Here is a 21,742-nt window from a genome sequence, read left to right on the forward strand (position 1 = left end):
GATAGATAGATAGATAGATAGATAGATAGATAGATAGATAGATAGATAGATAGATAGACGGATGATGGGATGGAGTGGCGCCACTCTATTGATGAAGAGCGATGTCTTTTTCCTGACGGGATGCAGGTCTGTTCTAACAGGAGGAAACCTAAAGAGTCTGTGAGAGTGTGTGTGGGTGAAGTCCAGGAGAGGGGAGGTGCTTCATGTGAGAAACAGCATTAAAGGGGTATTTTCTGCACGCTGTCCCTGCGTCTGTGGTTACGGGAAACCCATGACAAGAGCTCGTGTGCGTTTCTGCATGGAAGAGGAATTAACGCATGTGAGCACTGCCACATGTCAGCCCGTGCACTCGTGTGTGCACGTCGCTGTGTTGTGTGTGTGTGTGTGTGTGTGTGTGTGTGTGTGTGTGTGTGTGTCGGGGCACTTACAAACTGGAGGAACACATGTCCCAGTGCATGGTGAGGCTGGGGTTCAGGCTGAAGGCTGCTCTCCACAGTGGACAACACCTCTTTGTGCAACTCCAGGATGTCCTCGATATTTGAAAACAGAATCTAGAAACCAGAGAATACAGAGGGAGGAAGGAAGGGAGGGTGGGAGGAAGAGCAGACCAAGAGATAAAGACAATAAATCAGTGAGCGGTACATTTATCTGTGCTTGACATCGATGTATTTTTTTGATATTTGATCTGTAGGCTCATTTAAAACCCCGCCGTACCTTGACATGTTCGGGTGAGAGACACTGTTGGTCGTCTGCAGTTTGTCGGATTCGGTCCAAAAACGCCTGAAAGGAAAGAAAACGTAACAGGTTTAAAAAATAGGTACTGCTCGTCTTTGGCCGTCAGTTGAAGGTCCCATATTGAGTCGGTTTTTAGCAAATTGTTTAGCTCAAAATACTATTACTACGTTACATGACTGCATTAGGGCTGCACCCGAATATCCGACTATTCGTTCGCTGTGCTGGAATCGGGATATCAGTTTTGATTTCCTCCCAAATATTCGGGATAGTTGTCATTAATTGGGCCGAGAACAGAAATTGCTACTGGACCAGCCCTAGACTGTATAACTCCTGATGCTATTCCTGTTCTGAACAGGCTGCTGCCGTCCCCTCCACAGACTGTTTTACATATAGGATGCATGTGTTCTCTTTGCTTTGAGGAAACAAACATCTGCACTGATACGCCTCAAACACACAAGCCTGAAAGACGCACTTATGTTAATTGCCCTTCATGATGCAAGACAGCCCCATCGTTTCCCTGTCCCTTAGGTACTACAAAACCTTCCACTATACGACAGGTATAACATCTTGTGGCCCTTTAAGCTCACTGTATGGATCCTCTATAGTGGAAGCTAATGCACCTGAGCATTCAGCTGTAAGACATCAGCCAACGTAGCTGCAGCTTCTACACACACCAGAACAGTCAAGTGAAGCTTTGCTTGTGTGTGCACTTTTGTTTGTGTGTGTGTGTCTTCATGCCTGCCAATCAGGATCCTGACTTGGAAAAAAAAAAAAGAATGGTGAAGACAGGGGAAGTGAATCTGCAAACAGTTTCTTTTATTCTCTCTTCCCCATTTCTGTCTATCGCACCGTGTCTGACAGGCTCGACCTGCCTCAGTCTGTCTGCCGCCGCCTCATCTGCAGAGAGGGATGGAGGAAAGGAGATACGTATTCCCAAACCCACCGACACAACTCTACTCCTGAAGGCTGCTTCATCTGCCAGACTCCCGCTGTTGTGTCTGTCTGCATTTCAGAGCCTCAAGTCTGAAAACTGATAGCTTTGTGTGTGGATCAAGGGTGTTAGAAAGGAGAAGAAAAAGCAAGCAGCGTGTTCAATGATGAATGTACAACGACTGAAAATCTACTGCTGCTGTTCCAACCCCTAAACCTTCACCGTTCACCTCAAAAGGCAGCACAATGATCTTCACACAGTCAGTTTAAGGGCGGCTCTAGTGGTATTCATTGATTTGGTTTTATTTATTCAGGTTTTGAGACAATCTGTGTCTTCTGCCAGATTCACAACCACAACACAACGACGGAAAATAAAACTCGTGAGCATTCGGCCAATCAGACGAAGCCCGAGCTGGCAGTCAGTTACTCTCGTGTTAAGAGGTGTGAATCTGGTGGTAACTGTGGGGTTACAGGCTACCACACGGCTCAGGAAACAGACACGAACGCCTTCAGGTGTTCTTGCTGAGTATGGAAAAAATATTTCAAAGGTAACGGGAAATTTAGTTTATCTGATTTTGTATTTTTGTATGTGCATTTTTTTTTTTAATAGCGACATGTTGAAATCATTTTATTCCTTCTTTAGAGCTGTTCAGTGCTCAGAGTGTGTGTTAGCATCTGTTAAAGCAGAAACACACAGGAGCTGTGGAGCAGTGCACTTCAGTGTCATATCACGCAAGCCAATTGAAAATGATAAAAAATAAACAGCAATGTATGTTCTGATGTGCAGCTTCCCACAGAGTCAGAATCATCTGCAGTGAGGAACACTCGGATCAGTACCAGTGCAATGCCAACGCTACACTGCAGACTGCACAGCAACAGGGCTACGTAGCCAAAGTTTGACAAATACAAACTTTTTTTTAAACCTAAAACTGCAAGGTTGGTGGTTCTATCCCCTCCACAGTGTCCTCGAGCAGGACACTGAACCTGAAGTTTCTCCCAATGGCAGGAAGCACCGTGCATGGCAGCTCTGTGAATGAATGTGATCTACTCTCAGATGTTTGGATAAAAGCGTCTGCTATGGGAAATTGTAAATAGCACAGTGGAGGTAGAAAGGAAATGTTGGGAACCAGAGCAGTGGGATGACATGCAGCGAAGGCCGGTCCGGCCCGGAACTGAACTGGAGACTTGGCTGCTAGAAGCATTTTAGCCTGTATGATATAAGGCCGAACCACTCAGCACTCAGAGCATTAAGCTTCAAAATCAACCACTTACACATTTAAACTTGAATATTTTCTACCAAATAAACAGTTACTTTCAAAGCCGCCTTGTTACCGTGAGAAGCCCAAACATGGCTCAGCATCACTAACGGTACGTGTGATTTACAGGAAGCCTTTGCATGCTCTGTGCAGTCACACAGCGTCAGGCTGCTGCCTTACTTACAGTAAGTTCTGGGCCATAATAACAGACGTACACTTGTAATCACACATTTGCTCTAAAGATAGAAGCCAGCCAACCGAGCAGTCAGCCAGCAATTTTATCCGTTCCTCACAGACTGAAGACTTCTCCATTATTTTTTGTCTTCACTAGTTTTTGCGTAGGTTGCACCAAAATAGAAAGCAAAGGTCTCAGCAGTGACCTCACTAATTAAGACCAGCATTAGAGGGAAGCAGTAGTTCCTGACTGGTTTTGGGAGGGTTTGATTGTGCTCGAGGCTAATTAAATCTCCCATATGGCAACTTGTGGGGTGTCCACACCGGAGGAGTCACTCATGTGAGAGATTACCGCCCAACAGAGGAGACAAGAAGAAGAAGCAAACAGGTCCTTCATACAGGGGGGAGGAAAGTGAGGGCGGCTGCAGTGGAGAGCAAAGACAAACTAAAGTATCTCTGGAGTCAGTTGTTACTGCCATCCTAGACAGGACTCGCTCCTGAAACCAATGTGCCACACAGATGTGGTGATCAGCAGGAGGACGGTCAGCAGGAGCAACAAAGAGCTCCTTTGAGTCCAGGTCTCACCCAGCGTTGTATTGGCTGTCTTCATTGTTCCATCACAAACTACACAGGATTATTTGAAGAGAAACCTGGAAGCTTTCCCTGTCCTCCATCACAACACCAGCTTCAGAGCAGAGGACACAAGCTAAGCACGTCCAGGTTCACTCAAACTCAGAATTCCTGCAGGCTGGATGGTCATATTTTGAGGCGTTATGAATCTAATTAGAAAGATGCTGACATGTGATGGACAAGCCGAGCATCATGACTCGCACTGATCTTCATATTCTGTTTTTACTTGAGCCGTAACGACCACCAGAGACCTCCTGCTGAGAGAGCAGACAGGTCAGTTAGTCACCTTCACAGGAACCTGGTTTGTTTTGGCTCTCTACAGTTTAAATCTGCCATTTGGCGTATGACAGATCACCAGCACTCACAAACTATGAGTCAGGTTTAACGCTGTGGGACTGCCTTAGAAAAAAGTTAAACAAAGTCAGTGTTTCCTACTCTGGTTTTATGACACAAACAAGTCGATTGCACCCTCAGTTAACCTTCAACATATTATGAGTTATGTTCCATTCGCACTGAGAGGACAACACCTCAGAGCAGCACACACACTGAGGTTAGGATATAAATGAACATATGGATACTAACAAAACCCGTCTCTTCCACAGCGAGGCCACTTGTCACTGGGGGGAAAAAAACAGCTCCCAACTGGAAGCTGGGAACGTCTTCATCGACATGCTAAGAGGCAGGAGGCGGTCCTTCTTTACTCTGATATCTACATCTCTGGGGAATTCTTCTGCCTGCTTTCTGACATCAGCACTTGATCAGCGAGAATCACACAATGATGAATAACAACAACGCTGCCTGTGTTGGTTTAAATGGGCACAATGTCTGCCAGTTTTCTGGAATCAGCCATACAAGATGATTGTGTTTACCCAAAGCAAACCTGGGTGTCCATATATAAATATAAATATGTATGTATATTGTGTAACACGCTTCATTACTCCCATCCAATATCTAAAAATAGCGATGACATCAATCAATGTGTTAATAACCGTTGCTCAGAAGGGACACAAAGTCATTTTTGACACCCGTGGAATCGTATTAATGAGTCAGATTGGCTCAGAGAGGCTCAGGTGCAGGACGCAGCACAACATTGCACATGATGGTCTCTTGCCACAGGGTGACGGACTGTTAGGGGAAACTGCTCGTGATGCAATCCCACAGGAAGCAAAACCATGAAGCTCCTTCACAGACCACAAAGTAGCTGCCAAGTACGACACTAATGCAGAATCATACCACTGATATTTCACTATGGTAAACCCAGGAAAGTACAACATCCTCTACAAAGGAAGCAGCTAAAAGTCCGACCAAAACCATCAAGCGTTCAACTCTCCATAACACGATGAACCAGCTGAGGGGATATACGAGGTGTGTCAGAAAAGTTCCAGGACTGGTGTCACAAAAGATAGATTTCAAACCCAAACCACAAACTACCAGTGTTCCCCTTCGTAGTAATCCTCCTGGAGTCTAACCACTCCCTCAGCCTTCTCGTCACGCCGCCATGCACTCCTGGAAGGATTCTCCTCTGAGGCTCCGTCGTCACAGCCATCTTGATGTCGTCTTCTAAACGGGTCCCCTTGATGAGCCCTTGAGCTTGGGGTAGAGGAAACAACCCCACAGAGCCAGGTGGGGTGAGTAGGGAGGCTGCACGGAGATGTTCTTCTCAGCCAGGAGCTGTGGGATGCTCAGGGCGTTGTCATGGTGAAGCAACCACAACTGGTCCTGACACAACTCTGCCTCTTCTGGATGAAGCAAACGCTGCAGGATCTCTGTAGACGTGCTGGTGGATCGTCTGAAGGGGAGCACTGGTAGTTTGTAGTTTGAAATATATTTTCTGTGACACCAGTCCTGGAACTTTTCTGACACACCTCGTATTTATAAAGTATATAATTAATAAAATACATTTTGTGGCAACTTTATTTCACCTTGACGTCTCCAACAGTCCTTTCCTTTACACCTCCAATTAGAGAACCAATGCACACATAAAGCAACCTCACTTTTAGTCATACTGGCCTTCACCAGGCTGCACTGCAGTTATGCAAGCATTGCTGCATGTTTCAGGCTTTTCCTCAACTTCTTTCTGTTGCTCAATAAATAGATAGAAATGATTTCTCCTTATTGGGCCTCAGAAGCTCAGATCCATTCATAACAGAAGTACAGAAGCACATTGTAGGAATTAGCAGAATCTCACCCGCTATTAAAACCTCTTGGCCTCTTTAAACAGATCTTACAAAGCGACTGGAATGAAGTATTACGGTCGTGTTTATATTTCCATACTCAAGCTAACAATGTGTAATGATCTATTTATTACAGAAGCCTAGAAGGTGAAAGCCCTGCCTCCTGAACACATCGGCTGACTGAGCTCACTGAAACCATGAGAGCTGCTACTGAATGACCACAGATTCCCAGAAACAAGCCTGTTAGCTTTGTATAGCACACTGTTAGCATTGTCACAACCCCACACCCCTTCCTCTGCCCTCACTCGCAGGGTGTTTTCACACTCGAAAGGTTTCTCAGGACACAAGACCTGAGAGTTCAGTAAGTTTAACTGTCAAATTAGGTGCAGTTAATAAACTGCTCTGAGGTCAACGTGGACAGCAGCGAGCAGCCCTTCCCAGGAGGACTCAGAGGTGCAGATGATTGGACATTTGCATCTGTACGCGTTGTTGTGACAGCCTGGAGTCACACACAGTGTTGTCATGCCTGCATGTTGCGCAATCAGTGCACATTTTCAATTCACAGAGGACTCTTGTGCAAAGGCAGACATCACTCTCCCTCCTGATACATGAAACCCGTTAAATGTGCCACTGGTGGAGACGGCACGTGAAGCCAGGCCGGATGATCCCACCGAGCCGAGTCCGGGTCCTCGTCACTGAAGTTAAAAAATAAACAACAACAAAAAAAAACCCCAGACTGCAACCAAATAAGTGTTCTCAGTCAGCCAGGTCTCTGAAATCCACAGAGTTTAGCAAAAAGCAGCTGCACTTCTAAAAGTACAAGATGTTGCAAGAGCAGTGTTGAAGAACCAAAAAGAGAAGTCCAGTTGTTTTTTATTGAAGCTCCGAGGAACAGGAGAAGTGCGCACGTATGCCTCGGTGTGTGTGCGTTTGTGTGGCATCCGAACCAGAAGTGAAAACGGGGCAATCACTAAGAACACAAACCTTTTTAAGACACCCAGTGACAAGATTTTGTGTCTCTTCTCGAGCGCATCGGCGGCGGTTCAGCTCAGCGGGGAAGGGAAATAAACAGTGTGCAGAATGAAGCGGCGCCTCTCGACACAAAAGCAGCAGATGTCCTCTCTAGACAGGACATGCGGCTTTTGTGAAAAGGAAGTATATGACAGGCCCCTAACGTAGCTGTGTTCTCGGTAAAGTCTGACAGCGTTGTGCTGGCATGCGACCAAACTGTAACAAACAAATAAATCACACTGCGCTCTGGAATGAGTGAAACTGTGGGTTAACCCTTAGCTTTGATGTTGTCTATGTTCCAGTGATTGCAAAATAATGAGTCAAAGTTAATGCTATTTATTCTTATGTAATAAAGGAACACACAGAAATGCAAAGTCACCATCCACTCATTATAAACTACAATCAACCAGCAGGTTAAAGCCATGACTTCACATCCAGCCCAGCAGCCATCATCGTCCTGCTACGCCCCACACACTGTGATCGTTGTTTAACACTGATAGCTGGTTTCATATCTCACATGTCCAACAGCTAAAGTGTCGACGTCGGCTGCTGGGTGGGGGGGATGATGCTCGATGCTGAGGTTTATCAGAGCGCAGAGGGGCCAGACAGTAAGGTGTGAAGATCCAGATGGACCATATGCTGGCTCGGGCTCAGTGTTCGCTCCAGTGGACAGTGAGCAGGAGGCCTGCTGCCTTCACGTCTGCCTCGTCTGCCTCTGAGCAGAGCTTCCTACCTGCCGCCAATCAAAGTCTGGACCACGACCCAGCACTAGGTCCCATATGCTGACCGTTCAGTTTTATTGGTTTTTAGAGAATATGAAACTGCTCCTACCACCACTCCTCTGGCCTCTCTTCAGCTAGACAGCCGTCCAGTTTTAGAAGAACTTTATTTAGCTTTTGCACAGAACACTCCTGATAAAAGCCTTATACCATGTTTTTGTGCTTGTTTTCAGGCAACAGAGCTGTGTGGCATTTTGAGGTGAACAAATATAAGACACATTCTTTCTTTGCTGACCTTTGACTTCATATTTTTGGGGAGTGAAAGCTGAGAATTCTGCAGACATTCATTTATCCACCTGGCACAACAATCAAAAACATTTATCTATGTTTCCTCATCGTGTTTCAAATTGAAAAAAAAAGTATTAAGAGTCATGAACACAAAAAGCAGAATCAAACAGGAAAATAACCACAGAGAAGTGAGGAAGTGCCGTAATTGTCAAAGTGGGTCAAGCAGCAGCATGAAGTAGGTCAGACGTCCAGTCAGAGCTGCTGGAGCTGCCACTAGCAGGGAGCTCCTCTTTAGGGTCACTCAGGGTCACTGGTTTAACTTATAACCTTCAGCAAAGTTATCTGCACTAGAACTGGACTGATGGGAAGGTTTGAGAACACGATGGTGTTGGCTGTGTTTTTAATAACTCACACAGGAAGACAAAGTGTCAGAAGGATCTGTGGCTGCATCATGACCAGACTAACGTAATGAATCATTAGGATTCAGTATAAATGGAGAAGGTTTCTCTCATTTTAGATTAACGGATGTTTGTCTGTCAATTGGGCATTAAGCTGCCGGACAAAAAGACCAATATGACAACATAATTCAGTATGAACATCAGCATATACGGTAAGTGACACAGCATGTTCGATCCATTTGGAAATAATATCAAATACAACAGAATTAGGCTGAGAAGGTGACTGGATGCCCTCTACCCACACTGGAGGACCTTCATGGCTCCTTCTGCCCCAGGAGAGCCGACACCATCCTGAAGGACTCTTACCACCCAGGACACTTCCTGTTTGAGCCGTCGGGCAGACGGTACAGGACCATCAGAACCAGGACTAATGGACTGATAAACAGCTTTTTTCCAACTGCTGTCAGAGCCATAAACGCCTCTTTATCGTAATAAGTGCAATATATTGTAAATATGCAACTACCTCTGTGCAACATACACTGTGCTTATTATTTAATTTCATCTTTATATGTATATATATATATTTTTTAATATTATGTTGTATATAGTTGTTTACAACGTTTTTATTTATTTTTGTCTTTGCACTGAAAGCTCTGCACCGTACTTTTTGTTGCACTCATTGCAATGACAATAAAGCGCATCTGAATCTGATCACTGAGATGTGATAATGAGTGAATGGTTTATCTTCCTGTGGCTCACAAGACCAACTTGACTGTGACATATTGTGAACAGGAAGCCAGTGTGATGGCTGCATGTGTCAGATGTTTGGTGGAACCGGTCCTTTAATTGCATTCGTTTTGCCTTTAGTGGAGCGATCAGATCGCACCATCCCTTTACTTTATCAACACCAACATTGATGGTTTATTTCTGGGTACATTTTTCTCATTTTAGCACCTTTGCCATGATTAGAGTGAAAACTGGGCCGTCTTTAGTTTGTCCGTGGCTGCATCAGCATTCAGTGAAGCTCTGGCCTATCTCACTCAGTTCAGACATCTCACAAGAGATCCCATATATCAAGAACAAGCTCTAACACTTGTCCAGGTTTTTCCAGCAGTCCCTGAGAGGCTCTTTTCAGTCCACTGCGGTTCCCACACCGACTGAAACAGCCCTCGAACTGAATCACAGATCCACAGTTTTGGGACGTTTCTATGCGAGTTCTCAGGTCACCAGCCTCAAACTCTCCACTTCTCATCATCCCAGATAAAACAACAAGCTAAAAACAATGCATCCATTAAGGATCTCGCTTTTCAGGGAGAGGATTGGGGAGGCCAGCCACAAAGGGAGACAGGGCAGTTCTGGAGGGGGAATGGGGCCATTTTGGGGTCGACATGGCATGAAATTGAATAAATAAATGAAGAAATCCCCTCTTTGTGGCCTGAGTGCAGCAGAGCCAGAGAATGGCCCGCGGTGTTGCCACAATGAGGGACCCCAGCAAACCTTAGCGGACTTCTTTCTCTGTGAAGCCGTAATTCACATCTCTCCCCAACACTCCAAAAGTGCCTCAGCTCCCCCTTCGCCCTCCAACTAGCCCTCGCTGTCTTCCAAGAGAAACCTTTTTGGCAGAGCCAATCACCAAAACACAAAGTCTTCTTTGAGCCTTGTTCAGTTTTTTTTTCTCCCCATCTCACTCACTTCCGCTTTGTTGGACTTCAGACTTCAACTTGAGCTGCTCACATGGGCGGAAACTGAACATGACTTCCTACTCGTCAAGCCCGCATCAGCTCTGCTATATTAGTGAATGGATGACACGTGATGAATACGGGCTACAAACCCTATTAGCAGCCCTGTTAGGCCATTAAAGCTTTAACTTTGGAGCTTCAAGTTAACCGTCTGAGCTCTCTAAGTTGCCATCAAGCATGTAAAAGTGCCATTTTCACTACTGCATGTGATGTCTCCACCTGTTTGAGGTGTTTCTGTCACAGAATTATAGCCTCATTCTGTGCAGGAACAAAAGCCAGCAGCACATCACACATGTTCGCACCTACTGCAATAATAGCAACACATAATGAACACGGAAATAGAAGCATCTTTACATCTGCTTCAGCCAGAAATCCACACTTTCACATCTGCTTCAACCTGTAAATCTGTCTAACTTTAGCTCTTTTGACGCTCTACGCTGCTGACGTGAGCGCTCACGGGGAACATTTAACACAGGTTTGCCTGCGAGGCCTCTTTCTCGGTGGCTCTCCTGTTGAGGGGTGACATGTGGCGATCTGCAGATAACATCATGGACCAGATTGCAGAGGCCATCTGGACGTTTGGACGCATGTTTTCTGGTGCTGACAGACGTCGTGATCACAGACTGGATCAGAGTGTGGCGAGCATGGTGTTGAGTGAGCCATCAGAGCTTCCAACAGACCAGAGCTACAGATTAAAAAAAAAAAAAAGCATGCAGTGCAGCTGATTATTTCATATATGTTGTGATATTGTACGTATCAGACGAAGGATGCTGCAGCAGACATTCAACTGGGCAGCAGACGTAAACAGTCTGCACAAAGAGGGAGGATGAAAAGGACGAAACGGTGGCAGAGAAACAAATTAGTGCCTTACACGACACAATAATGGTCACTGGGCAAAAAGGGAAGCAGATCATAGAGGTCCTCTCTTGGTTCTGACTCAAACAGTGTTCACAGAGCTGCTGGAGAACCAAAGCCCTGTCTGTCTTCTTCTAGCTATAAAACACTGATGCAATTGACTTATATTCTATCTCAACGTCTCATCTGGGCGACCACTTGGTAATAGTCTTAGTTTCCACTTCACAAGGGACATAAGAAAGTGTTGAACTTATAGAATAAATGGAGACAACACTTCTGGTAAATAAACATTAAAACAAGGACTCTGTTTACTTTTAGTTTTTCAGCCACTTATCTTGTGAAGGGTCACAGAAAACTGGCTGTGTGGTGACTTGTCATGTGGAAATGTGGTCCTGTTTCCTAAAGCTACCCAGTCAGCATATGAGGAACAAACTGCATAGTAACACTCCAAACATGTGTGAGTCAAGCCTTTAATAATGCCACGCTAGCTGGCAAGGATGTCGTCACGTCAAACAAATGCCAAAGAAAAGGCCCCTGAGCAAGCAGACCCCAGAACGCCTCAGCAGCTGTCAGAAAGTGTTAAAGCAGCAGTCAGGAGCGTCTGGGGTTGAACAGCCAAAGACGTCCACCAACTGCTTGGTAGGTGAACGTGTTTACCTGAAGCTGGTGCTGATTTATAAAGGGACAGTCATGAGAAGAAACCCACAGCATGAGCCTGACTTGTTCTTAACCGTCTAGACCAGCTAGAAAAGTTCACCTCTGAACCCATATCCTACCAGCGGCCTTGAAAGGATGATGTCATCATGGATTTGCCAAAACCACTAAGAACACAAAGAATCAATGGATTTTCAAAGTTCCAGCAGTTCCTGAACTACCCATCTGTGATTAGAAAGTGTGAAAATCAAAATAGCAAAATGACACACGTCTCATTAAGACATCCATCCATCATCTCTACACCTTAATCCTCACCAGGGTCATGGGGGGCGGAGTCTATCCCAGCGGACTCAGGGTGAAGGCAGGTTCACCTGGACAGGTAACCAGTCTATCACAGGGCTACACTTAGAGACAGACAACCAAGCACACTCACATTCACACCTACGGACAATTTACAATCACCAATTAACCTCAGCATGTTTCTGGACTGTGGGAGGAAGCTGGAGAACCCGGAGAGAACCCACGCTGCACGGGGAGAACATGGAGACTCCACGCAGGAAGATCCCAGGTGTCCTCACCGGGACGCCAACCGGCGACCTTCTGAACCACCGAGCCACCTTGCAGCCCCTCATTAAGACAATCAGCCAAAAATGAACCTCTCTAATTAGGTTCTGTCAGAAAACATAAAATAAAATCTACAATCCTTGACATAAGTGATCCATCAGCAGTAACCAGCTGTGACCAACAGACTTTGTGCTCCAGACTGGCTTCTTTACTGGTAGCACTGGTGTGACCAACTTTCTCATGTGGTCACACCTCCCACCTTGCCACAGGCTAAACATACGACTGGCTGAACATGTTCTTATCGATGGACACCACAACTTACCGATGTTCCCTGAACGCCCCACACTGCAGGCTGCGGTAGCTGCTGTTGGTATCTGTGGTGTGCTCAGACAGGTGGGCGACCAAAGATGACTTTAACAGAGTAAACCAGGGCGCTCTGGGGTCACACTTGTCCAACATGAAACCCAGTGATTTGTTTGTTACGTCCACCCTTTTCTATGATGCAGGTGCGTTTTGTTTTTCATGAGAAGACCTCATTTCTAAGCGTAAATACCGCAGCACACCAAAGCTATAACAGTGCTGCTTTCCACCACTGTGGTCACCACAGTAACACAGCTTCATGACCATCCTGCACCAACGCGACCACTTAGAAACTTAAACTCGCACACGCTCTAAAAATAAAAAGGTCTCAGATGCGACCTCTTTGTTTGCAGCATGGAGTTCTGCTGTGTGGCTGAACTGGGCTGAACTGCAGACTTTGTAAACACAGAGCAGAACGGAGACAAGAACGGAAACACATGAAAGAGTAAAACACAAATTGTGTTTCTGGAGATATTAAACTTCTTCTGCTTCTCACATCTTGTTCTTTTCCAGGATGAAATTACAAAAACATACAGATCATTTGATGCATTGAGAAAGTGGCCATTTTTGTCTGTGGTCGAAAAATGTTTTACGTCTTAATTCCAGGTTGTTGTTTTTTTCTTCAATTTTTGTAAAATAAGTCACTAAAGACTTGATGGCATTCGAACTTCTTGTACTGCACAAAGACACGTCCAGGTTCTCTCTGCTTCTAGTCACGGTTGTGCTGTTTCAATAAAGGTGCAAGACTTTATTTTGCCACAGCGAGGAAAACATGTCACCCAAACACTTCTTGGCACTCAGAGGGCTAATCCAGCAATCTTCTGTCTTTCTTCCCACAACCTCTGCAGCACTGCACAAATGATCTTCAGACACACCGTACAGTCTTTCAGCAGCAGTGAGGATGCTGGGTCGGCATTAAGCCTGACATCCTGAGTGCACACGTTTACTGATAAAGTACATCTGTGTATATTCTTTGAAATACATTCACAGAACTACTTCTGTGGCACTGAACACAAAGCAGTAGCAGACCTACTGGGGGTGTAGTTTGGGTGCTGAGTGATGTTCCTTTGTGTCACGTGAACTGCTTCAGCATACAAACCATTTAATCCTGATCCACCAACACTTCAGCTCTATAGACAGACAGAACTGTAAGGGCCCCTGAGCCAGGTCTGTGCTTTGGTTTGTAATTTAATTTATTGAACATCTTTGCCATGTTCTGTATCCTTGGTAAAAATCTGTGTAACTCTGGGTTCTGGTTTTCTGGTAGTCCAGCATTTCTCTATTGTCAAATGACCTTTGACCCCTGAAAGACAGCACAACATCTGGTTGTGTTTGAGAAAGCAAACAAAAATGGTAAAAGTGTGCTTCCTCAGTTCACATAGGAAGCCACGCTGCAGATATCCATCCACTAGAGAGTGTTGGTCCCAACTTTGTCCAGGTCATGATCTCCAAAGGACATCAGAGATCTCAGTTTTTAACAATCCAGACCAGGTCAATCTGCTGTAAAGCATCAGCCTGTTGTTCACACGTCATACTTTTACTGTTGGCTCCAGTCAAATACAGGAGAACGACTCTCTAGCCTGCATTCCTGCATTGTCTTATCTGATATTTGACATGGGGAGATCAGTAAACTGATATGAAGCTGCTGATCTGACTCATGACGCCTCACTCCTGAGCAGGTAAACCTCTGGAGCTACCCAACAGGAAACTACTTTAAGGGAAAGGTTTGGTTCGTTTAACTCTAAATGTAGTCACCCCCCAAAAAATGTCAAACTGCATTAGTCCTGTGCTAATTCAAAGCTGTAAGAATCTGAAAACATCTCAGAGAAGGAGGGTTTTTTTTATTTATCTTATTTTGTTAAACATCAGGGGGTTACAGTGGTTCAGACTTGAATTCCTAAAATTCCTGCTGCAGTCTTGTGCCTCAAAGAAATGGCTTATTAACACACATGACTAAAATAAGCACACAGATTAAGTTGGAAACTGACATTCAGCCCCATTATGTTGTAATGAGTTAGTCTGGCACTGTACACGCACTGCAAGGCACCAACAGGCCGGAGTGGGATGGAGGCTGCACCTCAACACATGATTTAAAAGGCAGGTCAGCAGCTCGTGATCTGACCTGGTTCAGGTACGTTAACTGGAATTAAGACGAAAAGTCAAGCCTGTAGGAAAAGGAAGATAAACTCTAGCATGATTGATTAATTAATCTCATACATATATATTTTTATTTCACATATCTATTCTCGACATTGTTATTTTTATTCTGTTTATATTCAGCTCTTTTTTTTTTACCTTGCACTACTGTTATATAGATATATATAGAGAGAGACATATTTATAGTTATAGTTTGCAGTATTTATTAATAAGTTATTGCCTCACAAGTGTCAGTTCCGTGTGCTCCGGTAGCCAAGCGACGACATTTCGTTGCCAGATTCACGATTGTGTTCTTGCGCAACGACAATAAAGAAAGTCTAAATGGGAGGCAGGATATGTTTTAGTAAAAATGTTCAGTTCCACTTCCTTTGATTCATTCAGACGCCTTCAGCATTTAAAGGTTTGATGAACCCGGAGGCTACAGGCTATATGATGAGACTTGATCTGTGTGAAGCAGCAGAGAGTTTACATCCCAGTAACAATAAAACCTCTCACAAAGCCCCAGGAGCTGCCCAGTAACTGCTCTACCTGCTGCTGGACCCCACAGGCTCTGCTGCCTCCCAGCACTCTGCTCTACATGTGATGCATGTATGACTCCAGCGCCGCGGTCGAGGCTGCAGCGAACTGAAACCACCAGCGTTGTGCCCAAGACGAGAGGCAGAATCTTAAGCTATTTATACGCCGCGGCCCAGAGAAATCCGATGCTGGTCTTTCCCACCGAGTGGGGAGGGCCGGAGAGACGGGGCCGAGAAACAGAAAAAAAGAAAAGAAAAGAAAAAAAAAAAGGAAGGAAAGAGTTAGAGGCAGTCTGGTAGAGGAAGCTCAGCGCTGGCTTCCTGCATGTCTGTCCTCCTGGGCACCAGTCGGCTCATGTGTTTGTGTGCAGCCTTCAACATGTCGCCCTGTTTGCTCACACGGCAAGTAAACGTATAGAAACAGCAGCCAGAGATGCAGAAGAGCTGCAGCTGTATTGCATATGTGCAGTCACACAACAAAACACAAGCTTTCTCCACACAGACACACACCAATATTAGGTGAGCAGTCTTACTTGTGTGTGGCCCAAAGCAGGGGTCAGAGACGGCAGGACCTCCAGATGTTTCCTATTAAACCCAGAGCTCTGACCAGACCTTCCTGGTCACTCGACTCTTTTCTGTCTCTCACTTCTCAGAATTAAGAAGGAAGGTGAAAAGCTGACAAGTCACACATTTCCACTGCTGTCTGTGCTGGACACCAAGACGTGGGTTGGTATGGTCCGAAAAAACCTGGCTGGCAGCTTTTAAAAAACAAACAACCGTTTTAATGGTTTTGAAGGAAAACCCCTTCAGTCCAGCAGGTATGGTGCCACTAACCATACTGCTAAGCCTTCATGTCAGGGGAAATCCAGCTGCCTGAATAAAACCAACAGAGCACTGTCCTGAAGAAAACCCCCACACATCTATGGAAATGATCACATCAGACACCAACAAGGGAATCTGTGGCGACAAAAGCTGGAGAGGAGCAGCAATCACAACACACTGGAAACTGAAAAGAGATCATCTTGTTGAAACGAGGCCGTTTCCACCCCGAGAGTTAATAGATTTAGAGTTTGCAATGATCACACTGAGCAAAAGGAATCCTCTAATCCCTCTTTTCACCCCCGGCCCTCCTCCCACCATCTCTACAGGCTTCACTGCAGCACATCGGAGGGATGAGCGGCTGACGAGACGCCGAGGCCAGATAACCATCTCTCCTGTGTGTCACTGCAATCGTTGCGATTGAGAAATGGTGCTGCACGGAGGTTCAGGATCCAGAGGGATGGGGGACAGCACGAAGGGAGGCGCAAAATCAACCAGTAATAGGATAACAGACAGCGATGCAGGTGGTCGGTAGTGAAGGGTCACTCAGTCGTCTACGGTTCAATCTGTTCCGTGGACACGATGCAAAAAACTGCACTGACAGCAGAAGAGGTTTGTTGGTGTGACACTGGCTTCAGAGAGTTTGTTGCTGTGGATGCACTCTTCTTCAGACACTGTTCCTGTGCCATGCTCGTTCTGCTGTGCACATAAAGAGTCTGCATGTCAGGAAACTCTGGATCTTGTATAGAAAATCTTTTTAAAAAACTACCCAGGAACACTTAAACCAGAGGTAATGATGTTCTATCAGACAGGTTTCTCTTGTAGGTTAGACATGGAACATGAGAAAGTGTGTGTTTAGTTTTGTAGCTTGATGTGATTGAGTGTATTTGCCTTATTTCACATTCCTGTCACGTGACTGTTGTGCACCTCACGATGTCAAAACAACACACGATGCCACAGAACACATGTTTTCAGCTACAGGTGCAGCTCACAAGTGAGGAAAACACCTCAACACGTTATCTCCATGTACATCTACACCACAAAGAAAGCACATAAAAACACCACAGATCCTACGTCAGCTATAAAAATGTGAGCGAGACTGAGAATCAGCATCACTATCATCACACAGTAACTCATCCAGCGCTGCACTCTAACCACTCACTCACTTCTTATCCTCCATCTCTGCCCCAGGATCTTCACACCCCAACATGCCCACCCCCGTTCTATATCTTTACTGAAACCATATGCTCTGAGCTCCCACAGCCAGACTTCCCCTATCAGCACCACACTGAGCTGCATGATGACAAAGCCTGGGTTCCCACAGAGGGAAGGGGAGCAGGCCCGGCTGGAGCCTAGACAGAGAACATGGGGGGGGGAGAGATCTGGACAGGGCCGGCTGTGGTGGAGGGGACTGATTTCTCTTTTTGTCTTGGATGTCCATGAATCCCTTTGGCGATGCACAACCCAGGTGGAGATTCACCGTCACACAGAGGAGCAGCATCAAGGCTTGTTTACGCAGAACTGTATGAGGGCAATAATGCATGTATGCAAGATGACACACAACCAGTCAGTGCTATATATCAAATAAACCCCCACATCATGAGCAGGAACATCAGAGATAAATCATTTGGCATAAAGGGCAATCCCTCTAAAGCTCATCCCCACAAGTTGCTTAAATGTAAATCATGTAAAGAGAATTCTCATTTACTGATCTAAATCAATCTTCTAGGTTGCAAACAGTCCTTTGAGGACTGGTGTTGACATAATATTGTTGCATCAACTTAACATTGTGTGCAATTTAAACTTTCCTCATTAGTTGATTCAATTCAGTTTGAGGTCACTTTGTAGCATGAAAGCTAATTCTCTGAACTCCAAAAGAAGCCCGTTCATGTGGCGACGGGGAGGAGCGTGATGAGGAACGCTGGCACTGACAGCTTCAGACGTCCTCATGAAGACGCTCACAGACTTCTCTGATCAAGCTTCGTCATTATCGCTGTGCCGGAGCTACTCGGGTGTCGGGGGGGGAGGAGGTCCTGGCCTGTCTCACACTGGATGATAGCTGCTGACTGACTCTGTAAGTGAGAGAGGAAGTGGTGCCACAGGGACAGTCCCTCACATGTTGGAGGATGCTGCTAATAAGCTGAACACCTACATCCATTCAGCGAGGCCAGGCTGTGATTCGGAGACGCATCACCGCCTCTGAGCTGATCTTCTGTGGTGGTGACACTGAAAACTATTTCAGGGGCTTTGAGGAAGTCCCTTAACACGTGACAGCGGGGCGGAAAGAGGGAACCATGAGCACGCTTAGCAAACATTCATCAGCCGTGGAAACAGGAAAATGCACATAATCGCCAGACTGTTCATTAGAAACAGCTGATAACAATGATGCTTGTCTGCAGGTCTGCAGGGTGCCAAAGCAAGAAACAAGACGGCCTGATTTCCTGCCAGCTCCTGTAGCCGAGCCTGGCCTCTGACCTTCCTGTGGACGCAGCAACAATGGAGGGAATTCTGTGAGCAGCAAGAAGTATTGTTATAATAAAGTTGCTGCTGTCACGTTAGATGCAGCTAAACACACACTGACTGTAGCTGGAGGCAGGAGCCACCTGTACGGTACAGCAGAGATGACAAGGCCGGGGTGGAGGGAGGAGAAGGACAACAAGAAATGACAAGGGGAAATGACAGATTGAATGGTCCCCAGCAGGTGGGCGCCTCCACGCCGGCACTGTGCTGGTGGCTGAAAGGAGCGTGTAAAATGACCAGGACGTCCATTCATCAGGCAGCTGATGCACAATGAGCCTGAGCTGGTTTCTTATCTCTGCGAGGTGTTTAGTGCTCATGAATATCTAGTTATTTGCAAACCTTTAACACACAATGCAGAGGTGTGAAGGATGCATCCAGGTGATAAAGCCCAGTCATGGACACCAGAACCAGAACCAGGGATGTGATTCTGACATCAGGCTGCCAACTGATCTCAGAAAATGGTCATTGATGCCAAGCAGTGCTTCCAAAACTCAAAAATATTCATAGAGGAGGAAAGAGAGCACAAAGTTCAGAGTCTGCAACTGAAGAATTTAGACTTTTTCTGTAATCAAACTGATTAATTGATTGTCTTTTTGATTGTGTGCACATTTCCACTGGTGTGTCTGCTGTAAATGTAAAGCTGCCATGCTGTCTGACTTCTGTTTACACACAATAACGTCAGATTTAAAGGTTAGAGAAGCAACAGAGCAGCTCCCAGCGGGGGCACAAAGTCACGCCAAACTCTATGTGGAAATCACTCGTGTTTTATCATCACAACAGGCGCGTCAGCCGCATCAGGGGAAAGCATTAAGTTTATTTCCTCTTAAAACGTAAGCCACTGGATGCGCTGTATGTGTGCCGAAACTACAAGAGCGGATTGCCAATTGACAATACATCAACATTCGTCTCACACAACGAGCAAAGAGGTCAGAATAAAAGAACAACTTGAATTGAAAGATTTATGAGTGGAGTTTGGCAGCGACGTTCCGCCAAGTAGAGAAAAACTGAGCTGAGGGGTAACGTCAAAACTCACCGACTGAAGGAAAAGCAGCGTCCGGACATAATCCCGCTCGGTGTTGACAATCTCATTCAAAACACAAAGCCTGAGCCGATGCTGTCGGTCCGAGTCCTTGGCGGCGTGGATCCCGTTCTCCAGATGCCCGTCGTCCTCCTCCATGATGAGCCTGAACCCGCGGCAGCTTCTCGACACGAACACGCGTCTCGTTCCCAAGTATCCCCACTCCGGAGCCTCAGTCCATGCTGCTGCAGCAAGTTGTCCACGAGAAAGCCTCGGGGCGCGGGGATGCCCACGGCACCGCACGCACGGAGAGAAAGTTCACAAAAGTGGTGGACGAGGCGCACAGGGGCCGGTAGAGAGAGGAGCGGAGGGCCGGTAGAGAGAGGAGCGGAGGGCCGGTGAGAGAGGAGCGGAGGGCCGGTAGAGAGGCGGCGGAGAGGCGGCGGTGGCGGCACCAGCTGAGGGGAGGCAGCAGAGTCGGAGCAGGGCTCAGTGACGGCGGACAGGAGGAGGAGGGACCCGCTGCTGGACACACACACACACACACACACACACACACATCTGTACCCGAACAATAACAAAGCAGCACTTCAGCTGCTCCACCTGAAACCCAGCAAAAGACAGAAATATGCGCAACTATGCAGTAAAACACAAAACAAATAACCTGTTTTTATTTTTAAAAATAAAATAAAATAAATGAAAACTTTTAAAAAAGGAACCTATAAACCAAATATACAACAAAAGTGAGAATGTAGGACAAGTATTGCATCAGTTCTAACTGAACAGAAGATTATTTAAAACGAAATACTTCTGGAAGACTTTATTAGAAATACAGGCTCCAAAGTAAAACCTCACATCTGTGATCAGTGGAGCCAAACTGCATGCAGCTGGGATTTCTAATTAACCTAATTACACGGACTTGGTTATAAAATGACATGTGAAGGCCAAACGTTGTCCAGCTCTGGACCTGTGGGCTCAGTTTAGCTCCACACAGACAGAAAAACGTCCAGGGAACCTAAAGTCAAACATGTGGACACCCAGCAGTGGTCAGGAGGTTCATAGTAGTAGTATATGCCTCCACTGACAGCACAGTCTGGTGCTGAGAACAGATGAACAAGTGGGTCAGACTGGGCACATGGGTCGTCTAACCCTAACACCTCAGACAATGAGGAGGACAGCACATGAATGCATCGTCCTCTGTGGATGGTGTTTAAGGAAAAACGCCCTGTTTGGTGCAAAGCCAGCAAAAACCAACGTGCTGCTATGTGAGTGTAAAAGGTGTTGGAGAGGTGACGTGTGTAGATGGCACCATGTGGATGCCTGTTGATGTGCTGAACACTGGCTGAGGATGACAGGAAGCACATCCACTCCGTAGAAAGGTAGAACAAATACTGTTCAGCTTAGATGTGATGCAAGTTATTGAGGTGATTATCAGCCATTAAGGAGACATCACACAGGAGTGGACGCACTTCTTCTGTCAAAAAAAAACAGAAGCTTAATATTTGTGATAAATGAAATAAGTCTTCAGAATCATTTATTCAAACGTAACAACTCACGCTGATGTGATATATTTTAAAAAAAAAAAGTGTACATATTGAGTTAGTTATGTGAGTTCAGGCCCCCACCTGTTTCATCAGAGCCGGCAAATTTAGAAGAACGGCGCCCTCTGGTGGACACAGGTAGAAGCACTGCTGGTCAACAGGCTTCAAATGAGAATTAAAAACCATCTAACTTTGTGTTCTACAGTGAAATCTGTTGAGAAGACTTTGTCTCTTAGCCTCATGCTTCCCAGTCTGATAGCTGCAGATGCTGATTAATCTTTTTCCAGTACAAATCCTGAATTACTGGCTCACACCTGTGCTTGCTGACACATACATTAAAAAGAGTGTTTATGATCTGGTCTTGTCATGCTTATGGACCAGGGATCTCCAGCTCTGGTCCTCTACTGTCCTGCAGGTTTTGGATGTTTCCAACACACCTGACTCATGGATCTCCAACAGCTTGCTGTCAAGTTCTACACAAGTCTGTTAATGATCCATTCATGTGAGTCAGGTGTGTTGGAAACATCTAAACCCTGCAGGACAGTAGCTCACCAGGACCAGAGCTGGAGATCCCCGATATGAACCAAACCCAAATATCTTCAGTTAAAACACGTTAATATTCAAATACAGCTTCAGGGAATGAAGGCACGCCTGCCGTCACTCGCCTCACCCTGGGGCTTTGGTA

General features: G+C 45.8%; 1 protein-coding gene across 1 annotated transcript in view; it reads right to left on the minus strand.

Annotated features, from left to right (window-relative positions):
* Positions 1–19,952, minus strand: part of prex1 (phosphatidylinositol-3,4,5-trisphosphate-dependent Rac exchange factor 1) — a 91,058-nt gene extending 71,106 nt beyond the window's left edge. Inside the window, exons 1-3 of the mRNA XM_008291433.1 lie at positions 19,532–19,952; positions 715–780; positions 429–551 (exon numbers count right to left, since the gene is read on the minus strand). Of these exons, the coding sequence (XP_008289655.1) occupies positions 429–551; positions 715–780; positions 19,532–19,675 (333 nt within the window). The 5' untranslated portion in view covers positions 19,676–19,952. The remainder of the gene's footprint in view (positions 1–428; positions 552–714; positions 781–19,531) is intronic.
* Between the last annotated feature and the right edge of the window lie 1,790 nt (positions 19,953–21,742).

This window comes from Stegastes partitus, unplaced genomic scaffold, assembly GCF_000690725.1.
Source record: "Stegastes partitus isolate 25-593 unplaced genomic scaffold, Stegastes_partitus-1.0.2 Scaffold742, whole genome shotgun sequence".
Taxonomy (NCBI): Eukaryota; Metazoa; Chordata; class Actinopteri; family Pomacentridae; genus Stegastes; species Stegastes partitus.